The sequence below is a fragment of the Andrographis paniculata genome, unplaced genomic scaffold, assembly GCF_009805555.1.
Source record: "Andrographis paniculata isolate CXL003 unplaced genomic scaffold, ASM980555v1 Contig57END, whole genome shotgun sequence".
Taxonomy (NCBI): Eukaryota; Viridiplantae; Streptophyta; class Magnoliopsida; order Lamiales; family Acanthaceae; genus Andrographis; species Andrographis paniculata.
The window spans coordinates 4,665,391-4,687,595 of NW_026137592.1; the positions used below are offsets into that span (position 1 = coordinate 4,665,391).

At 32.9% G+C, this 22,205-nt stretch overlaps 2 protein-coding genes across 2 annotated transcripts; both read left to right on the top strand.

The window, feature by feature from the left end:
* Positions 1-2,922: 2,922 nt before the first annotated feature.
* Positions 2,923-6,646, top strand: LOC127257438 (protein LEAD-SENSITIVE 1). Its single transcript, XM_051283861.1, has 2 exons — positions 2,923-3,139; positions 5,739-6,646. Exons 1-2 carry the CDS (start codon positions 3,043-3,045, stop codon positions 6,437-6,439), a joined length of 798 nt encoding a protein of 265 aa, XP_051139818.1. The 5' UTR covers positions 2,923-3,042; the 3' UTR covers positions 6,440-6,646.
* An 11,316-nt stretch (positions 6,647-17,962) lies between these two features.
* On the top strand, positions 17,963-20,188 carry LOC127257298 (uncharacterized). Its single transcript, XM_051283675.1, has 2 exons — positions 17,963-18,510; positions 20,011-20,188. Exons 1-2 carry the CDS (start codon positions 17,963-17,965, stop codon positions 20,186-20,188), a joined length of 726 nt encoding a protein of 241 aa, XP_051139632.1.
* Positions 20,189-22,205: the final 2,017 nt, after the last annotated feature.

Consider the following 22,205-nt stretch of genomic DNA (forward strand, 5'->3'; position numbering starts at 1 on the left):
AGAATCCTACTGCCATTATTTATTATTAGTATTATTATTTGTGCTCAACAATAAGCCTCCTCAAGACTCCTAAACGTCACTTTTAGTGATGTTTTTTTTAGGAGTTTACAGGTCAGCATCTGAGGCTACATCAGCCTCAGATCCGACCTCCATCTTCCGAGGCTACGTTGGACCCGACCTCTATTTATCGCGGACTGGTGGTGGTTTGCATGTTGATCGATCTTGCACTAACATTGCTTCAGCATCTCCCCCTTGACGGAAGTCGTGATCATTTTCTCTAAAAAGGGATTCTAACCTCCCTGCCTTGGATGTGAGACTTGTCAGATCTTCCACATCGTGAGCAATGAGTGCCTCTCTCAACCGATCATGCATATTGCAGACCACTAAATTGGTCAACTCTTTTTCATTGATTACTGTAGGACATCGTCCTTTCATCAATCGTATCATTTCGATGAACTGTGAGGCTGACTCTTCCGGACATTGTTTCATTTCCAACAAATCGGAAAGAGAGACGGCTGGTAAATGGTTGAAAAATCTAGCACGGAACGCCATCTCTAAACCTTCCCAAGTTTGTATTTGCCCAGTTGGCATATTTACAAACCATGAAAAAGTTGTCCTGGTAAGAGACAAGCTAAATAGTTGCAGTTTATAAAAAGGGTTATTACCGACTTCTCCTAACTGTGATGTGAAACGACCCACATGCTCTATAGTGGAGGATCCGTCTTCTCCTGAAAAAAAATGAAAGTCTGGCGGTCGATAATTCCTTGGGAGAGGATAACCGTTGATGATTATCTCTAGAAATGGTCTCTGATAAACCAGCCTGTTCATCGTTTGCGGATTCATTCCGAAATGCACCCGTAAAACTTGAGCGATGTCCTCCGGATCTATCCTTGGTGGAACCGGATCGAACACCGGAATGGGATGAATAGTCTGTTCTCCAAACCTCTCTTCTCTAAGGATGGTTGGTCGACTGGGAGGGGATTGTGAACCTGTCCTCCCAATCTTTCTTCTCTGGTGACGGTTGGCTCGGCTGGGAGGGGATTGTACGTCTGTCCTCCCAATCTTTTTTCTCTGGTGAAGGTTGGCTCGGCTGGGATGGGATTATAAGCCTGTCCCCCCAACCTCTCATTCGGCTGGGTATTATCAACCCTCGGTCCCAAAAGAACACTATCTAGGAAAGTTAGAGGAGTCTTCCCCATATTTGTTTGGTTGAAAGTTGTGACGCTTGGAAATGTATTATCAACATATGTTGGCCCTGCAAACGTTGATCCTGGAAAAGTCGCCTGAAAACGAGAAGGTGACATGGCTGGAGGCATGTTTGAATGCAGGGTGAATCTGGAGAACGTTTGATCCAACATGTTCTGCATTAGATTTTGGTGTTCACGCAACATGATGTTCTGTTGTTTGCGCAACATATTCTGCATAGCCAAAGTTTGTTGATTGTTCAATTGTTGAACGTAAGACAACCAATCGGTAGGTGGTTGGGGAATCTCCCCTGGATTTGACATGACTGGTGGTGAAATATTTTCTCCCACCGGTGCTGATGATGATTGAGGTTGTGTGCCTGCCATATTGATTTTTCTGATGATTCGGCCAGACCTTAATCGTATGAAACTCTCCGTTGACGTAGGATCAACAATCTTGTCTTTCTCCCACTGTGGTCGCCAAATTGTTGATGCGTTTTTTCAACAATAAAAAGTAAAATTCGAAAATAGAGAAATATCTTCGAATTTGATAGATGAGTGCCTGAGATTAGGGATCTCTAAACACTGTAGAATACATAAAATAAAATAGGAAAAATAAAATAAAAGACTTGAAAATAAAGTGGTGATCCTCAAATCTGACTTTGCTTTGTTGAAGTTGATTGAAGATGCCTTTTTTTTTAACAGCACCGGATCCATAAATAACCCTGTTGAAGAAACGGTTCGAACTGCTATCTGGTCGGTTACCATAACCGCTGTTAACCGCCCCAAAAGTTCTCTTCTATTGACACGTGTGTCAACCGTCCTACCACGTCCGACCTTCAAAAACCGTTCGCAATTGCAACTTCCTCCAACCGCCCCAGAACTGCTCTCTCACCCGACCTGCACATGTTACTTCACTGCCCGACCTTATCCTGCCTCATCTCCACACCAGACCTTACCATACCCGACTTTCGAATTCGGCCTATTTGCGCCCGACCTTAAGTTTGGCCCGACTAGGTCCGACCTCATTGTCCGACCTTATCGCACCCGACCTTACTTGGTCCGAACTCCGCAACAACCGACTGTGGTCCCGACCACAGAGCAACCGACTGTGGTCCCGACCACGGACCAACCGACCTCGGTCCCGAATGCAGACCAACCACCTGTGGTCCCGACCACAGAGCAACCGACTGTGGTCCCGACCACGGACCAACCGACCTCAGTCTTGACTGCAGACCAACCAACTGTGGTCCCGACCACAGAGCAACCGACCGGCTCTATTTGCCTTATCTCCTTAGATGGACAGACTGTCCTATTGACAAACCGTCTGTCCATACTTCTTCCTTGCACGACCTTCCTCTTGACAGACCTCCCCGTTTGTCCGACTTCTTTTTCCCGACTTCTGGGTCGTTCGGCTTATATCCAGACCCATACAGAATCCTACTGCCATTATTTATTATTATTATTATTATTTGTGCTCAACAAAAATATTACAACATCTATTTATATCACATCAAATAATTATACAAATAAAACTTTTTACTATTAAAAATCCAAAAAAAAATTAAAATCCACAAACAAATACCTGAAAACTGATTTAATATTATTAAATAAAAAATTAGATAAATAAGTTGAAAACCAAAGAAACCGACATTCATAAACACCTGCCAACCCTATCATATCATAATATCCACTGGAACTAACATTAATTAATAAGAAGTTTACCTTAGTCTTAATAACAAATGCGACTTTCACTTTCACACGCTATATTTTTATTCGAACGTCCCCAAAACGACTCATCGTTGCCCGCCGGTTCCTCTCCTCTCCTCTCCACGCTAAGGAAAGCATCCGGGCAACAATGGTGGGAGTGCTTTCCAACCGGATCGGAAGAGACCAGTTGAACCCTGGTGATCACATATATTCCTGGAGGCACTCCTATCTCTACGCGCACCATGGCCAGTCTCTTCCTCTTTCTCCCTCTCAATATATATATATATATGCAAATTTGTGTTTTGAGTTTGGTGTTTGCACTTAATTCGAATATTTGATCTGTGGGTTTATTCGTATGATTGACCTGTTTATGTCATTAGCTAATTAAAGTTGCTGGTGGGAATTTGAGATGCGTATTACGTTTAGGACAAAATCGAGAAGATATTGAAATCGAATTGTTGTTTGTTTTATTTTACTTGACTGTCAAGGAGTTGGGATTAACGAATATTTGAAAGCGAAAGAAGTTCGTTTATGGCTGCCAGCCCTTGGACCTGTCGGCACGCCAATTGACATTTCATGAAATTTATTGGGTTTTCTTTTGTACTTTACTTCATGGATATTGGTTGGTTGGCAAGTAATTCACCGACTAACTTCTGCAATGGAATTTTTATTTATATTCATCATGTGTTCTATGGCAGTGAGTGGCTGTTCAAATTTGACAGAACTGAAGATCTGATTGACCGAAGGGAAAATCTTGTTCATTTTAAACCTTTCATAAATTCTCCTCTCTTTCAATAGGCCACACCAAGTTTTCCATTTTGTAAGACAATGTAGTTCATGAATCAAAATTTTAGAATGCTTCTAAGTTCTATCTGCACTATCGAATGTTTGGCTGCGAAATTGATATATGCCGTCGGTAGGCCTATATCCACAAGGGGAAATCTGTTTGTATGTCAATTTCATAGTAGTAGCGTTTGGTATATGATATACTTAATTAGATACATATTCTTGTGGCTTTTTATAGTAGGTTTCATTATTTTAGCTTGTTATGACAGGTGGAAGTTGCGAGGTTTGATGATACTGCTAAATTCTACTAGCTTATTGGAACCTTTTTTTATTTTATTTTATTTTTCTATTTGAACTCATTTATATGTTGATAATCACATTAGAACCTGAATTGCTTGCACCCATTATGAATTGATATCTGTAGATCAGTTGTCACTTTGTTTATCATCTTACAGCTGTATGCTGAAGGAATCTAATAAATTTCATAATAAGTATGCACACTTTGTTGGTTAAATTTAAAGTGATGATCTACTATGTTTATATCAGTGAATTGGATCATAAGTCTAACTTGGTTTGTGACAAATTATATTCTTGCATTAACCCTCTTGTGAGCTTGGGCTAGTGCTGCATCTTGCCTTTTATTAGGCTTCGGATAATTATGTGAAGTTTATTCAGTTTGATAGCTTCTATTCATCATCAATGGGGATTCCAATACAATTGGCCCTAACCAGTCCTAACGTTTGTTGATAAGTCTTATAAATGTACAAGTGATTTAGGTGTGTTTGGATGTGTTTTAGGCAATCTTGAATGTTTTGGAGGTGTTTGAATTTGAATTTGCTTAAATGGAAAATAAGTTTTGGGATGAATATTTGTTAGAGAAAAAATAATTCATTGTAAATTTTATAGAGTAAGAAACTAACACACCCGGTAGCTTTAGACTCGCAATCTTTTAACTAGAAATTTATATTTATGTTACTGTTGCAATGTATGCTTCCCATGCATGTAAGGATAAATTAAACCTTGTTAAAGGATGGACAATCCCCTCACTTAGTCGCTTGTTCAGGATACTTATTCCAATATCTTCTGTTAACACCACATATCTTGATGAGGAACTTTCTACTGGTGGGATCACAATTCACACGTGTTGTGTTGGTGTACTTTGTGTTAGAAAGGAACTTTCTTGATTTTGAGGCTAAAAATTAAAACAAAAAATAAGCTAAAGATATGATGATGATGAACTTAACTAGAAATCCAGATGAGGATGGACAATATGAAAAAGCAGATGTTCTAGGACAAAGTGATACAAATATTTAAAACAGAAAAGTAAGATATTTTCAAGAGTTGACATTGAGAATCTATAAAAAGATATACAAGGAAAGTTTTCAAGATTCCCCTCTCTTGTTTCCCTCCATGAAGTGTAATAACATAAGAAAAAACCTATGCACCTGGCCAAAGGTGCTTCAGGTTTGTGCCAAGTTTGCTAAACTAAGTGTTAAAGTTTAAACTGGTGTATCACTGGCACCTTAGAGTTTTGTACTTTGAGATGTGTGAAACAAGAAGGCTATGCGCCGCAAGCTGGGCTTGTAGAGATGAGGCCTCTGGAAAAGCCAAGTCAATCTCCTTTTGTTATATAAATTCATGTAAATATTACTTTCTAACCTGTAAAATGGTACTAGAGCATCTATGTGAAGCTGTCATCCTTCACTTTGTGGTTTTTTTATTTTGGTTCTTTGTTCCAATTGACTTCATTTCTGCGGCTAATTTCTATTTGTTAAGTATATTAAAAAAAATAAATGCCATCCTCTTAGTGCTTTTTTATGTTGCTTAATCGAAAGTCTTGGAACATTAAGCAGCCTAAACTGGTGATTTTCCATTCTCGTTTATACTGAAGTGCATCAAGTACTGAAAAATGCATTGTTATAGTATCTGATCCTGTTGGACTTGTTCTTGTGTCATGTTATATTCTTCATGTTTTCTTATCAATTATCTGAATTTGGGTTTCGTTACTCTCCAGCTTAACGATGTTGACTTTATTTTCTTTGCTCCCACAAACAACAGGTATTTATGTTGGGAATGACAGGGTGATACATTTCACTCGTGGGGCTGGGCAGGAGATTGGGACAGGAACAATATTGGACCGGTACCTTGTGAGCTCACCCTCATCCAATTCCTCGACCGCCCCCTGCCCGAGATGTGGTGATCAATCAGATAAAGACGGCGTGATCTCTTCTTGCCTTGACTGTTTTCTTGCAAGCGGAGAGCTCTACCAGTTTCAGTACAGTGTTTCACCTGCAATCTTTCTTGCGAAAGCTCGAGGTGGCACATGTACACTAGCCTCTTCTGATCCACCTGAGGATGTCATCCACCGAGCTGAATACCTCCTACAGAATGGTTTTGGAGTCTACAACATTTTCAAGAACAACTGTGAGGATTTCGCAATCTACTGCAAAACTGGTTTGCTTGTTTTCACAACTGTCAGTGTGGGACGGAGTGGCCAGGCAGCGTCGTTTCTAGCTGCTGCTAGTGCCATTGTGTCGTCACCACTTCGGTTCATGACTACCGGCTTTGCTGGTTTGACGGCAATGGGCTGTGGGATTTACTGTATTAGTCGAATTGTCTCGGATATTGGAGTACGGCGCGATGTGATGAAGATCCCAGTCGAGAGGCTTGTTTCTGGGGCCAGTTTGGCTGAGCCTGAAGCAACAACGGCGGCGGCGGTGGCGGTAGCAGCAGCAGCAGATAACCCAAAGGAAGATTAATTCTCAAGCTTCGTGTTGCATCAAATTGCATAAACGGACATTTCAAAAGACAATCAAGTGTGAAGTTTGTTTTCTTTTTTGTTATTTGGTTATTTTAATGGTGTAGATTTGGGAAAGAAGAATGGCACTGTGGGTGACTTTGATGTGAAATTGTTGTACATATGTATCGCTGTACTTGCATTTAATTAAAACTCTTGAATTTTGTTAGTATGCTTGCTTTATTTATTTATTTATTATAATTATTATTTATATATATAACGTGATAATCTGTCGACGCCATATGAGAATGTACACTGGGTAAATTTTCGGCTGAATTTAATACTTTGCAAACTAGATCCGACAAGACAAGTCACACTAGAGGCGTGGAGTTTGAATCCATGACTTCACGGTCACAAATTCACTTTCCACACCACAAAGCCATCTTTTACGGAACTTATTATTTATTGTTCTTGTTCGTGTTATGAAATAAACGCGGAATAAATTTGATTTTATTAAAGAAAAATGAACGAAAATACAAGACAAAGTTTGAACTAGGACTTGGTTTTTAGGCTCAGCCCCAATATCACCCAAGAACTCTAAATTGACACAAACATATGTAAATCGTGACAAACACAACGTAACCAGCCTGAGACCCTTAACCTACACAAAAAACAACTCCCACATATGAAGAAAAAGGCTTACGGCACAAAACAGTGGACAAAATAACATCACAGGTACAGATAAAGTCACAATCGACGAATCGAACCCCTTGCAGTTCGTAGGCGTTGCAAACAGGGGGAGAACTACAAGCTCAAGAGCATAGACTTTCCAGAAGAGTTCCACGGCCAAGAACATTATCACGATGTAGAGAGAAGCGAAAGAGAAGAAGGTAGAGTGAGAGAGTTAAACGATACGAATTAGTGAGTGTGTTAATCCCTGCGGCTCCCTCCCAATCCATATAGATATATAATGGATCAAATCAAATCAACAACCAGTAAGAAATTCCTTGATCGAATGGCATATGATGTGGGTCTAATAAACATGCAGGTCACGAATTGGATAGCGGGTCGCGGGTGCCGGGTCGCAAGTGACGGGTCACGGGTTAGGGCCAAGTTCCAATTGGACCACAAATTAAATTATGTATATGTCTTGGTGTATGGATACAAAATTAGTCTCAATACAAATCTCATTGACCAAAATTTCATAACAGATCGAATGTCTGATATTGTAAAGGGATGACTTGGTGTGTTTGTAAGGAATCATCAGTTTTCATAACAGATCGAATGTCTGATATTGTAAAGGGATGACTTGGTGTGTTTGTAAGGAATCATCAGTCTGATGGTGTCATTGGTTCATACATCTGATGCAAGTGGTGTATGGTTGATTCATGATTATGTGTTCATGAATTCAAACTTAAACAACAAGAAATGACTTTGCAGTGTAAGCTGAATTTATGTTCGTGAGACTATTGGGTTCAAATCGATATCTGTCATACATAGTTTTTATAATATGATATATTTTGTTAGGTTTATTAAGATGTTATGGGTTCTACTATCATAAAAGTTCAGAAAAAAAGAAAAAATGATGAAGTGGAGTGATTTGGCTTGCACTTTCTCATTTTAAAAAAAAAAGATAGCAACTTGGGTTGCTTATTGTCATTTGATTTTTTTACACCATACATTATATAATAAGCATATACAAGATGTCATGTGACCGTGATGTTATAGGTTCAATGAGTTCAAACTCCGACGTCGTCAGAATTTGTTTGTCACACATGGTTGCCTAGTGTGATTTGTCTTGTCAAACTTAGTTCGTAAACTATTAGGTTCGGATGAGAGTTTATGCACGAAAGGTAGTCCATATTATAATAATAATAAAAAAACATACGAAATGATTTAAAAACATTATAAAATAACAACACATATTCTTATCAAGGCATGAAGAATGGCAATATAAGATAGAATAATACAAGGTAAAATAGAAATCAACATATAAAATAATTAAAATCAAATTACATAGTATTAAAATTCAACATACGGATACGATAATACAACTTAATATAATAAAAAAAAAGCGTATACAATAATACAACTTAATATAATAAAAACAAGCGTATACAATAATTAAAGTTTTAAAAATATCAAAAATCGCAATCCATATATATATATATATATTATGTTCATTCAACACTAGCAACAATAATTAATACAAAATATAAGTATAGAGCAAATTAAACACAAAATATAATAAAAATCAACCTAAAATATAAAATCAAATAGCATGATGTTAAAATACAATATTAATACAAATATTAGGTATCTCACCGGCTGATTTCTCAATTTTCTCCAAATTTTCATTTAAATTTTAATTCCACTCTAACCCATTTTATTTTTTTCTCTAAAATAAATATTCTACATATATTCTTTATTTTTAAATAATTATATAATGTTTATTGGGTTTCAAGATATAAAATTTAGGTTGAATCACAATTTTAGAGGGTCTATTAGGACTTGTGTCTCTAAACTTTTATTTATTTACATATTAACCTTAATTTTTTTCAATAAATTCAAATTATTTTATTGAAACAATTTTTAAAAATAAAAATAATAATAAAAATAATAATAATATACTACATTCGTCCCACAATGGATGTCTTGGTCACAGTAGACACGAGAATTTAGGATAAATATAATAAGTAGATAATTAAAAATGTATTAGTGAAAATAATTAACCCGTAATATAAATTATTATAGATTAAGATTAAGATAACTAATTAGTTTAATTAAAATTAAAAAAATTTAAAATTAACAAATTTAAAAGAAGATTAAAATGGGTAATCATTTTTAAAAAAAGAAAGTGACATAGGATGTAGGACGGATAGAAATTGCAACATGAACATGGTAAGTGGAACGGAGCAAGTATTATTTAATTTGATTATTTTTATGTGAAAAATAATGATTTAAAAAATAAATAAAATAAAATACTAAGGTGAAATCACAAATATATTAAAAAAATAATGACCGTAAATAATAGTATAATTAAACTAAAATATTAATCATTACAATCTTCTTGATTGACGTAGCTCTCCCATAAATGATATATTAACGCATTTCGCAGTGTCGTATATACATTTTTATCTCTTATCCGTTTATGTCGGCTGAGACATTGCTAAAACAAGCATCTTCATTGACGACTCTTTCAACCGTAGGAAGTAGTGTATCTGGACTGTCTATTATTAGTACATTGAGATCACGTTCATCTTCGATAATCATATTATGCATGATAATGCATGCAAACACAATGTCATGTAAAAATTTTTTATCCCAAAAACAATATGACCCTACAACAATTGCAAAACTTCGAATGCATGCTCCACATCTTTCGTACACACGCATCTTGTTTCATTGCAAAACATTGTTTCTTCCGGTCTCGTGGCTCACGAATAGTTTGCACTAGGGTTGACCACTTTGGGTATATACCATCAGCTAAATAATATCCCATGTCATACTTTTTTCCTTGGATAACATAATTTGCAGGTGAAGTAATAAGTTGTGTGAGATTGAAAAATAAATTTGATGAATTGAGCACATTAATTTCATTGTTTGCCCCCGTCAAACCAAAATAAGCATATCATATCCAAATATCATAATCAACCACAACTTCTAGGATGATCGTCGGTTTGTCTGAATGTCCAGTATACTGTTCGGCAAATGCTGAAAGACAATTTTTCTACTTCAAATGCATACAATCTAAACTACTCAACATTTTGAAAAATCCACGGCTTTCGCCAATATGTAGGAGTCTTGCCACATCATTTGCATTTGGTGATCTTAGGTAAGTTTCTGCAAAAATATCAACAATCAAACGGGAAAATCTCTTAAGACTCTCGATTGCAATAAACTCAACGATTTTTACATATTCATTTAGTGCATCATTCGGTACACCATTCGCCAATATTTGAAAAACAACAGTTTTTTTTTTTTTGGAGTGGTGATAATCTAAGCTTTTCTGCTCTATTACAATGTTGTTGGAAGTATTTACCATGAGATTTAACGCTCTAAAGGATACGGAGAAAGAGGGGTCATGACATTCGATACTAACGATGAAACATTTCATTATTGTATCGTGGATTATCACTTAAGTAATTTTTGAACAAATTGAAACTCGCAACTTCACGATCACGATTGATCACTCTATGATTGGGAGTAGAGCCACCTGGAGAAGGATAGTTGAGCATGTAAAGATTATCTTATAATCTTTTGATGTTATTCCGAAACACTTATACTTCTTTTTCCACTTCAAAATCATCACCCGAAGAAGATGATAATGAATTATGAAGTGAAAAACCTATACTGTTCTAATTCATTATGAATTGAAATGAATGATATTTTCATTTTACACATATTTATAGAAGAATTTAATGAGATATATCAAAATTATTTGAAATATTAATTAGGGTAAATTATATAACACACCCTTCTATTTTTGTAAAAATGAACAAAACACCCCATATTTTATTTATTGCGTGAAACTTGTGTTAATATAAAATTTGCATGAAAAACCCTACTTGTCCAAAACTGATGTTTGGTACTATATAAAAACCTAAATTACACAAGTTTTATACAAATAAAAAATTGTAAAATATCTTAAATAATTTTTTTTTGAATAAAATAAATAAATAAATAAATAATTGATTAATACTTCATTTTATAGTTTCTTTAGATAAATTGTTATGTGATTTTTACAAAAACTATACAAATAAATGATTGATCAATTATTTATTTATTTATTTATATTATTCAAAAAATATATTTAAAATATTTTACGTTTTTTTATTTGTGTAAAACTTGCATAATTTAGGTTTTTATTTAGAACCAAACATCAATGTTGGACAAGAAGGGTGTTTCGTGCAAATTTTAGATTAACACAAGGAGATTTTACGCAGTAAATAAAACAAATGGTGTTTTGTGCATTTTTATTAAAACAAAAAGGGTGGTATATAATTTACCCTATTAATTATTTACATTGGATACCATTTTAACGGACAAAAAAAAAAAAAAAATAACACAATTTTACATTAAATTAAATGAATAGACTCAATTTAATTATTCATATTGGATACTATTTTAATGGACAAAAACAATGACACAATTTTAAATCAAATAAATTGAATGAACATACATAAATGTTCACATTGAATATCAATTTAATGGACAAATTTGAAGATTCTAACATTGGATACTACATAATGTTTTGTTTATTTATACTCAATTTTCAAATAATTCATCTCACAATATCTTTATTTTAACTTTCTCTCTAAAAAAATAAAATATTACATTTCTCAACACTCCTCATTAAAAGGAAATGAGTTCTCAAGCTTCTTAATACACTATCCATAAAGATATTATTTGTATGAGGATTATACGAGTATTTCTTAAGATCATATCATAGGTGTATATTAGTCTACGGAGTAATTTTGGGCAAGAGTTATGTTGAAGCAACCTATAATGATTAAAGGGAGCTTGACTCGGAGATTCATACTGTAAAATCATTACAATATCTATGGCATAATATAGAGAAAGCCATTTGAAAATTAATATCGTGTGTCCCGAAAATAGAAAACATGAATCCCAGTGGAGCACCAGAGCAAGATATTGTACATATATATAAATTATATGTTATAATAGCAATTTGATATGTTTTAATATATTTACTGAAATAAAAAATTATTTGCAGTTGGATCAAGCGAAGTTGTTATTTATGGAAGATCAAACACGTTTAAAAAAAGTTTCAACCATGTCTGAAATTCACTGAATTTATTTTTTTAAAATTTACCTATAATGTCTAAGTTTGAGGCAACAATTTGAAACACAAAGAGCCGGCTACGTCTCTTCCGATCCCAGTAATCCCATTCCTACTTTTGAATATGATTCTCCAATATCGCAAGAGCTTTCAATTTTATTTTTTTTAAATCAATCTAAATGAGGATATGAGCTCGAAGACCCGTTGGAGTAAAAAAGACGAAATTGAAAAAAAAAATATATATATTGAAGAGATAATAACGCAATATAGAAACAAAATCAAAAAAATTTTGAGTTGATAAAAAGTGTGCACAAGAGGAACGAAGAAATATGAAAACTTTCAAGGAATGTCAAAAAGAGGATAAAATCTTGCTTATGGATTTAAATATCATAGCAGATTCTACAACCCAGGAGTATTTAAAAAATGAACAAAGACGAATTTTAAAAATAAAGAATGTGGATCTTCCGCCATATTAGTATATATCTTTATTTTTATTCCAGTAATTTAGTTATTTTTGCTTTTAATATTTGTTTGTATTTTAGTTTAACTGTATATTGTACTCCCTCCGTTCCGGATAATTTGACCATGTAACTATAGACACGGGAATTTAGGAGGGATATAATTAGTAAATAATTAAAAATATATTAGTGAAAATAATCATCTTATAATAAAAATAATTATAGATTAAGATTAATATAATCGATTAATATAATTAAAATTAAAAAAAATAAAAATTAAATTTTTAAAAATAAAATTAAAGTGTATAGAAATGTGAACATGAGAAGTGGGACGAGGGAGTTTGAACCCACCACCGAACAACTCTATATATTATGTAATAATAATAATTATTATAATAATATAATAAATAAATAAATAAATAAAATATGAACAAGAATCTGTCTGAAGAGACTCCGCCCCATTCGACATGTGAAATATCACCATTTGAAATACACCCTTCTTCCTTTCATTAATAATTAATAATTAAATAAATAATACCAATATTGTATAACAAAATAAAATTAAATGGTTAAATTGCAATTTTCAAAAGTCTTCCTCAAAAAATGAAATTGGAGGAACACTGCAGTTTCCATATATCGAGTATTCTTCCATATATGAAGATGGTTGGAGTTGCTCTTATAGCATATAAGTAAAAACAATATAATACACAACATCATACAAATTATTGGGGTTGTACTTTACTGCCGTTTAGGATGTGGTTGAAAAAATTTGATTGAAATGAGATATTGTTTGATTAATGATATAATATTTGTTGGATTTGGCCTTAAAAGAGAATTGATAGACGGTTCTTTTTTTTTATTCATGTATTTGATTTTTTTATTATTTTAGTGTAATAACGGTAAATTGTATATGTTTAGTTCTACAATTGCAAAATTTGGCAGAAATAACCCTACCGAATCATCACACTGTCGTTGCATAGGCTTGTTGGTGCTTATTTGACGCTAATGTAATTGATCCGTCAACGCTATGCCTGTAAGATGTGATCTTGTGTTACTTATTAATAAATGTTTTAAATATAATAAAAATAATAATAATAATAATAATAATAATAATAATTATTATTATTATTATTATTATTATTATTATTAATTGTTCTTGGTCTAGTTAAATTAAAAGTGGTTTAAAATCATATTACCATCATCGTGGGATAATGATTTTTTAACATTAGGATTATGGTCCTCCCTCTACCTATAAAAATGTCAGAATAAATTTATTTTATCTTAGTAACCAAAAGATCCAACTACCGTCCTAACCAGAGGATCGTCCTGCTTATGAGAATAAGTTCGAACCAAGGTCAGTATACATGCATATATATTTAATAGCGGTAGTGCGGTGGCCGGAAAATGACTAGATCAATGGATAGCTTAATAGCGGTGTTGATCATAAAATGATGAAGTGGTGCAACAATAGTGGCAAATGATTGATGAAAAAAGTGATACAACAAGTAGTAAAAATAGTGACAAATAACTTATTATTTGTTAATGTGAGAGTAATTTTCCTTTTAAAAAAATTATCAAACTATTTATCACTCTCTCCGTTCTAGTAAAAATGCCCACATTGCGGTAAATATGAACATTTATGAAAAGTATAATTAGTGAGTAATTTTAAAATATATTATTAATAATTATTGTATAATAAAAATAATTATAAATTAATATTAAGATAATTAAATAATTTAATTATGATTGAGAAAATAATGAAATTTAAAATGCAATTAAAATGTATAATACGTTTTGGAGACAAATTATGTGGGAATGTCAACAACGAAAAAATAGACATTTGATGTGAAACAAATATGAAGTATAAATTAAATGTGCATAAATATAGTCGAATAATTAAAAAATAATGACACAATTTGGACGGAGATGATATCAAAATTTTCGAACATATTCATGTAAACCGAGCTTTAATGTAATACTCTCTCTACCCCGGGTAAGATGATCATTTTGGTTATGGATACAATATTTTAGATAGTATAATTTAATAGGTTAATTATAGTAGTTATAATATTATTTTTATTAATTTTTATATAAGTGATGTTATTATTCTCAATATAAAAAATACTACCTCCGGCCAAATAAAATAGTAATATTTGCTTTTTGCTCTTAGACTTTTTAATACTCGTATTATACTGGTTTGCAGTGAAAAAGACAAAATACCTCTATCAGTATTGTGTAATAAAAAAATAATAATATTTGTGTACGACTCAGATCCGGTGCTGATTAACTAATTTCAGCATTGTTGAAATTAATCTCCACCATTAATTGTATTTAATATTTAATGGTGGAGATTTAATTGAAGGGTAATAATGTAATTTTATAATAAATCATATATTATACTAACAGCTTCTAATCGCTTTCAATTCGCAGAACTAGCAACAGTCATACGCGCAGACTGAAATGCTGAAGAAGAAGAGATCTTCGACGCTGATGAACTGTGATTGCATTTTGCCTTGTCAATAAAGCTTCACTTGAAGATTTCCCTGTATTATTTCATCTTCCTTTTCTTAGAGTTTCTATTTCTACCCTAATTTTTTCCATTGCAAATTACATTTCAATTTCACTAATATGTTGTAATATCTAGGTAGCTGCAATGTAACTTGTTTTTCATATCTTTTTAATCCTTATAGTATTCGAGTTCAATGCAATTCACGATAAAATATTGATTGAATTATACAGCTCAAATAAATAAATTACGGTAAATTATATACATAAATTTGGGGAAAAGGAAGGCAAGGCAAGGCAGGTAAGAGATTAATTGAATACATGTGTGTTGGGGTTTAGGATTGGAGGTTGAGGAGAGGTTTAATTTGAATGGCAAAAAAGAAGATTTGTTGGTGAGCTCATGAAATTGGTTATGACGATTGGGGATGATCTCTGTCTGCTTGCTGTCATGGCCCCCAAATAAATGGAATTTGAATGTTGATTTATAGCTAATAGTTCTTCTATCTAAATTTTACATATTTGTGCACAAATAAGAAAATTTTAATATCAATATTGGTGACTTGTGTTGACAGGCAAAACCACAATTAATTCGCATGGATGAATTTCAATGTAAGGATGGACTTCCAATGCATCATATGATGAAGTTTCAGGTGAATCAATAGATGGAACACAAATTACACATCTCAAGATCAATGATGGTATTATCTATCTAAATGTTACATATTTTTGTTAATTGTTGCTTTGAGTTTGTTACTCAGATACTCAAACTATCTTATATTATTACTTAAAGTTTGTTATTATTACTTAAACTTATGTAATATGATTATAAAGGTTCATATTTGTGGCTTCTATTTGTTATGTGAGATTTAAAGTTTGTTATTTACAAATTTTATTTTGTTATTTGGCATACAATATTTGTTGGTTGGTTTGTTATGCATGGCTTATATATATTCTTATATATATATATATATATGAATGTTATTGCATGCAAAATTATCAATTTTAATATTACTAATCTTTTCAATATAAACAGGATTTAAAGCAAGAGTATTTGAAACACCGAATGATGTTTTCATATTCTACACTAATAATGCACATTTGAAAGGCTTTTCGGTGCGAATAAACTATCAGAACAAATGAGAAGGTAATCAAATTATGTATATACAGTACAGTTGCAATAAGGCAGGATTTAAGTTTTCACCAACAAAACAAGCATCTAGCCAAAGAAATATACCTGTTACTCGAACTGGATGTCCCACAAAGATAAAATTGCAGTATAATAAAGAACATGACACATATGTTGTCATGCATTTTGAGGATGAGCATAATCATGCTATGCACTCCCTTTAACATAAGCATTTGTTGAAGTCAAATAGGAAAATTGAGAAAGGACATAAGCTAATAGCTTAAGTTAATGACTATGTGGGTTTACCATTAAGGGCTTAATATGATATGATGCAACGGGCAACTAGGTCATCAAAGTTAGTGGGCTTCACTAAATTGGACTTGAAATATTATTTACGTACAAGAAGAAGTAGCACATTAGAGCATGGTAAGACTAATTTATTTATTTTTGTAATGAAATATATTTATTTTATTGGTTAATGTTTTTAATTTTTATTAATAGGTGAGGTTGATGCAATTTTGAAGTATTTTAGTCAACAATCTCTTCAAAGGCCATATTTCTATTATGAATATGCATTGGACAATGAGGAAAAAATTACAAACATATTTTGGTCTGATGCTCAAATGAAAATGTACTATTCAATATTTGGAGATTCGGTTACATTTGACACCACGTATCGGAAAAATAAAAACTACAGACCGTTAGGTTATGTCTTTAACATGTGTTTATTTTCATTCACTTTACTATTTTATATAACAATTGTACTAATTTTCTTTGGTCATTTCAGTTGTGTTTGTTGGACTCAACCACCATCGCAAAAGTTGTGTATTTGGAGTTGCACTTCTATTGAATAAAACACAGTTATCATTTGAATAGTTATTCAATACCTTTATTAAATGCATGGGGAACAATTATCCAAAAACAATTTTTACTAACCAAGATGGAGCAATGTCTTCAACCATAACTCAGACAATGCCATGCACATATCATGCACTTTGCACTTGGCATATATCGGAGAATGCTAAAAAACACTTGAGTAAAAGCATACACAGAATGGTAATATTTATGATCGTTTTAGATATATATTTAAATGTTATCAAGTTTGTTGTCTGATAATATTATTTTATTGCTACGCATAGTAGATATGAAATATTATGTTATATACTAACACTATTTTTATGCTTTGTTGTAGTTTTGCAAAGTTTTTCCACAAGCTAATATATTGTGTCAACAATGAGCAAGAGTTTGATCTAGAATGGTCTTTAATGCTATCAACATGCTTCCCAAATGTAACTCATAAATGGATATCTTCAATACATACACTGAGGCATAAATGGTCTTTTTCATGGATGATGCAACAATTCACAGAAGGAATGAGAACTACCCAACTTAGTGAGTCAGTAAATGGGGTTGTAAAAAATTATTTGCAATCGGAACACAATTAACAACAATTTTTCAGTCATTTTGAATGGGTGGTTGGTAGCCGAAGAAACGAAGAAGCGTTGCATGACTTCTATGCTCGTGACTGTCAACATACAACAAATTTTCCATACAATAAGATGGTTACATCAATTGTTGTTTGTTACACACCATCAGTGTTCAAGATCTTTTATGACGAGTACAACAAATCTTTTGCATATATTACAAAAATTTATGACAAATGCAGATTTTCAAACTGATGTTCAGTACTATGTTGTCCTGAAAACAAATTCAGATCAATATGAAGATGAGGTGCATAATGTCATGGTGGACTTTGGACAACGACTAATACATTGTGACTGCAATATGTTCATCAATATAGGAATCTTATGCTGCCATGCATTAAGAGTGATGGATGTTAATAATTCTATGGGTTTGGAAACTTTTGTGGTTATCCCAAACCATTATATCTTGAAAATATGGACTAATGATACAAAGAAAGATGTTTGCTTAGATTTGTCAGTTTCTAATCATCAAAGTGAGGGAGAGGATTATAATGTAAGATACAAAAATTTGTGTTCGATGATGGTAAGTACAGCTGGAACAATAATTAAGGAGAAGAAATCGTATGATAATTTTGTCTCTGAGTTCCACCGAATTGTGAAAAATGTTGTCCAATCAACAAATAACACCATCAATTCTATTGATCAAGTGATTACAGAAGATGTACTGGAAAAGAGAAAGAGAATTAGTGATGCAGTTTCTTCGAAAGGCAGAAAGACGTTAGTGTCAATATCAAAACAAGCTCGAGACATAAAAAAGGCTAAATTGAGAAAACTGAATGGATTCATTAGTGGCACAAAATAGTTAAAGTTATTTCCATCTGGTGAAAACAAAAATTGAGTGTTTGTATGTATAAATGGAAGTGCATTTGATGTTATGTTTTTTACTTTATTTTTTGATTTTTATATATAAAAAATAATTATGTTTAACAATTTGTTGATATTTTTATAGGTTTGCATCTTCGTAGGAGTGATGAGGAGGTAGACTTATTTGACTAAATGAATGAATGAATGAATGATTGTGGGTTATAAAGGTTTGTTACTTGATAATTTAAATATGCTAAATAGTTATAAAAGTTTGTTATTTGTGGCTTGGATAGAATCTATTTGCAAGACTATGAAGAAGTTGATGAGTTGGAGCAGTGGGAGAAGCCAATTTGATATTCACTCAAATATGCATCGGTAAGTATAAATGGAAGTATATTTGATGTTTATGTTTTTGTCTTTATTTTTCTTCTTTAATATTTTAAAAGTAACTATGATTAACAGTTTGATGTTTTTTTTTTACAGGATTGGACCTTCATATTTCTTGGGTTTGATGCCTACGATTGGTTTAAAATTTAGAAATAAATGATTTTTATAAATCTGTTATGGATCTTTCTGTTTTGTTTTTTTTTTTTTTTTGTTCCATCTTATGGTTTTTCTTTAAAGTTTTAGAACCTTATTTTTGAATATAATATATGCTTGTCCTTTCAGTTCTTGATTTTTTTACTTTGATTTGTGAATAAGATCATAAGTTTTCTGTATGCCTGGAGTGATTTATATTTCTTCTTTTTTTTTTTAAATGTTTTACTCGATTTTGATTGTTGTTGTGTTCTCTAGAAAACTAAATGGTACAAAATTGAAAAGGTGCATTGTCTGAATAGTCAAAGTTACAAAGAAATTTGTAACTTTGTTATTTGTTATTTTCTATTCAATATTTTTTTATGAATGGAGGATCATGAAGAGACCAAGAAGAAGAGCTCCTGAAAACTGATCAGAAAGTGGTTCAGATTACAGAGAAGCAGCAACATATAGTAGTTTCCAACAACAGCATCTAGGGAGTAGTTTTTCTTCATCATCAAATGAAGTTGTACGGACCAGCCAAGAGGCAGGATTTGAGGCTCCTCCTCGGCTGCCCTAAGTTATGTTGTTCAGTTTGTTATCATGCCGAAATTTATGCATTGAAGTTGTTAACATGTACTTTGAAGCTATGTTTATTGTTGCAAGATTAATCATGGCGAGAGCAACTGCTTGATCCACACTGTTATTTAATTAAATTCACTGTTTGGTAATGTGAATTGGATTTGAGTTCTTTGGTTTGGTGTAGGGTAAAGAATAATCCATTTGTAGTTTCAAAAGCTAGCAGATGATTGGTTTATTTGATCTTCACCATGTTTGAAGTTCTGAAAGGATTTGATTGAAGCTTTGTGAGGGTAAATTGATTTGTGAGGTGTGTAGTCCAGCCATGCTTGCATCTCTTGCGACGAAGATTTCTCCTCGAAGGGGGCTGAAGGAGGATAATCACAAGAGAGGTCGGAGTTTGGAAAGCGGGATTCGATCGTTGGAGAAGGATGATGATCTTATTCTATTTAACGAGGCACAAAACAAGAAAATGGAGAGTTTCTTGCTTCAGTAGAACGACAATTTCGATGATATTTTCTGTAAAGCCTCACATTCTATGATCTACTTTTGAACTTAATTGCTTTATGTGTGGTTTGTGTGTTGCTTAAGTTTCTGGTGCATGTTTTGCGTTTTTTATTCACACATTTGATCCTGTTCTTGTGGAGAAAGAAATCAATATATACAATATATATGTGATGGCAAATGTTGCCAAAAATCTGGTCCCTCGAGCTCGTCGTCGCTGGAAATATATATATATATACAAAGATTGTTTTGCCTTAACCATTAAATAACACAAAAATCCAAATTAATATGTGGGGTTTAGATTGTTATTTCTGAAGGAACAAAATTGTAGTAGTCACACTTAGTTGTTCCTTTAATCATTTTTTCCAAACCTGTTATGGCATATAGATATGCAGTTATCAATCTGTTATGACTCTCACTGCAAACGTAATAAAATGCTTGTATGTATAGCAAATCAAATAAATAATCAGCCAAGGCTCTCATATAAACATTGTTTTGAAACTATATAACCTATTCGAAACTATCAACTAACAAAATAATAATTATAAATAACAATGGCTACAAACCAGTGTTATAAACACTTCCTCCCTTGTTACCAACATAAGAAATTACAAGCTACAAACCAAGACACACATATAACAAAGTTTAAATTTCTTCGTGCGACTAACTCCCGGGAGTGAATGAGAGCTAAAGCAACGGTGGATGAGGTATCTAATCCCTCAACCATCTTTGCCACCCAATTCATGTAAGAATCGCCGTTTGCCCGAAAACCAATCCTTGGTGCCCCAAATTCATTTTCAACCTGTCGAATAAGAGTCAAATTATTGCACGATTTAAACTTAAGGTTGATCAAGACCAGAGCTTACGATGCACGAACCAGAGATATTATAACAAGCCCCCTTTGAAGCAAACAGATTTTTACTTTTTAACACGCTGACGATTTTCTGTAGAAACTGCTCAATTGCCGCATATTCTCCATTGCCTCGAACAAATTCAATCAATCCTGGTTTATTGGCCATCAACAATCACAATCTAATGAAAGGCTCGTTGTTTTACTGCTAATGCTGCCACAACTTTCTCATCACCATCATGTGTTTCTTCAACAATTCTTTAATAAGTTGCGGCTCCATAGGCACATCATCGGTTACACACTATCCCAAATTATAATATATCCATTTATAATAATAGTAATACAATATATCACAATTAGAAACAACTAATACAACTTATCCATTTAAAAACTAACCAGTAGAAACTACAAACGGTTGAAAAAATCACAACTTCCGCCTTGATCTTCGTCTAAATATATTCTCTTTATAGTTTTGTTTCCTTACATGTTTATTTTGTTCATTGTAAATTCTTAACATGTCCAACAAATTAGATTTCTTTTCATTAGCATCTTGCAAAAGTAACTCCGCACATACCTTTTCTCTTTTTGCATTCAAATTATTTACATCTTTGAATTGCTCTAAGACACTATTTGCGATATGGCCATTGAAGTAATTCATGTATAAAGCCAACATTACACCGCAAGAACGGGTATCTGGCTATGGGATATGACTAGGAAAAACAAATTCAAAACTTCCTTCGCACCTGTAATACACAACAAGGATTGGTATTTCATTATATAAAGTTCTTAAGAAAAATATATTCAAGACTTCAATTCCTACCTGTCATTAGCTGAATGATGTCGAACAATGGTCCTAAAATAACACCACAATATTTTCATTGTTGGCTTCTGTAATCCAACCTTCTTTGGGGTTAAGTGAATTGAAATACCAAATTTTATGTCTTGGTATATCAATACAAAAGAGCACTCAATGTTCATGTCGGCCGTGGGGGAAGAAAAACTACAAAAATCAATAAATAAACAAAAATAAGCCATTGAAGATCAACCAAAAAAAAAAGTCACTTTCAAATCAATGAATGACACTTCAGCATCATATCTAAGTAACATAAACTAGCTTTGTTAACGATATAACATATCAACAACAAACCAAACTATCAGA

Coding starts and splice junctions, on each gene's coding strand:
- LOC127257438 (XM_051283861.1), top strand. CDS start 3,043: ATGGTGGGAGTGCTTTCCAACCGGATCGGAAGAGACCAGTTGAACCCT. Junction 3,140..5,738: donor CTATCTCTACGCGCACCATG/GCCAGTCTCTTC, acceptor CACAAACAACAG/GTATTTATGTTGGGAATGAC.
- LOC127257298 (XM_051283675.1), top strand. CDS start 17,963: ATGACAAATGCAGATTTTCAAACTGATGTTCAGTACTATGTTGTCCTG. Junction 18,511..20,010: donor TCTTCGAAAGGCAGAAAGAC/GTTAGTGTCAAT, acceptor TGAGGTGTGTAG/TCCAGCCATGCTTGCATCTC.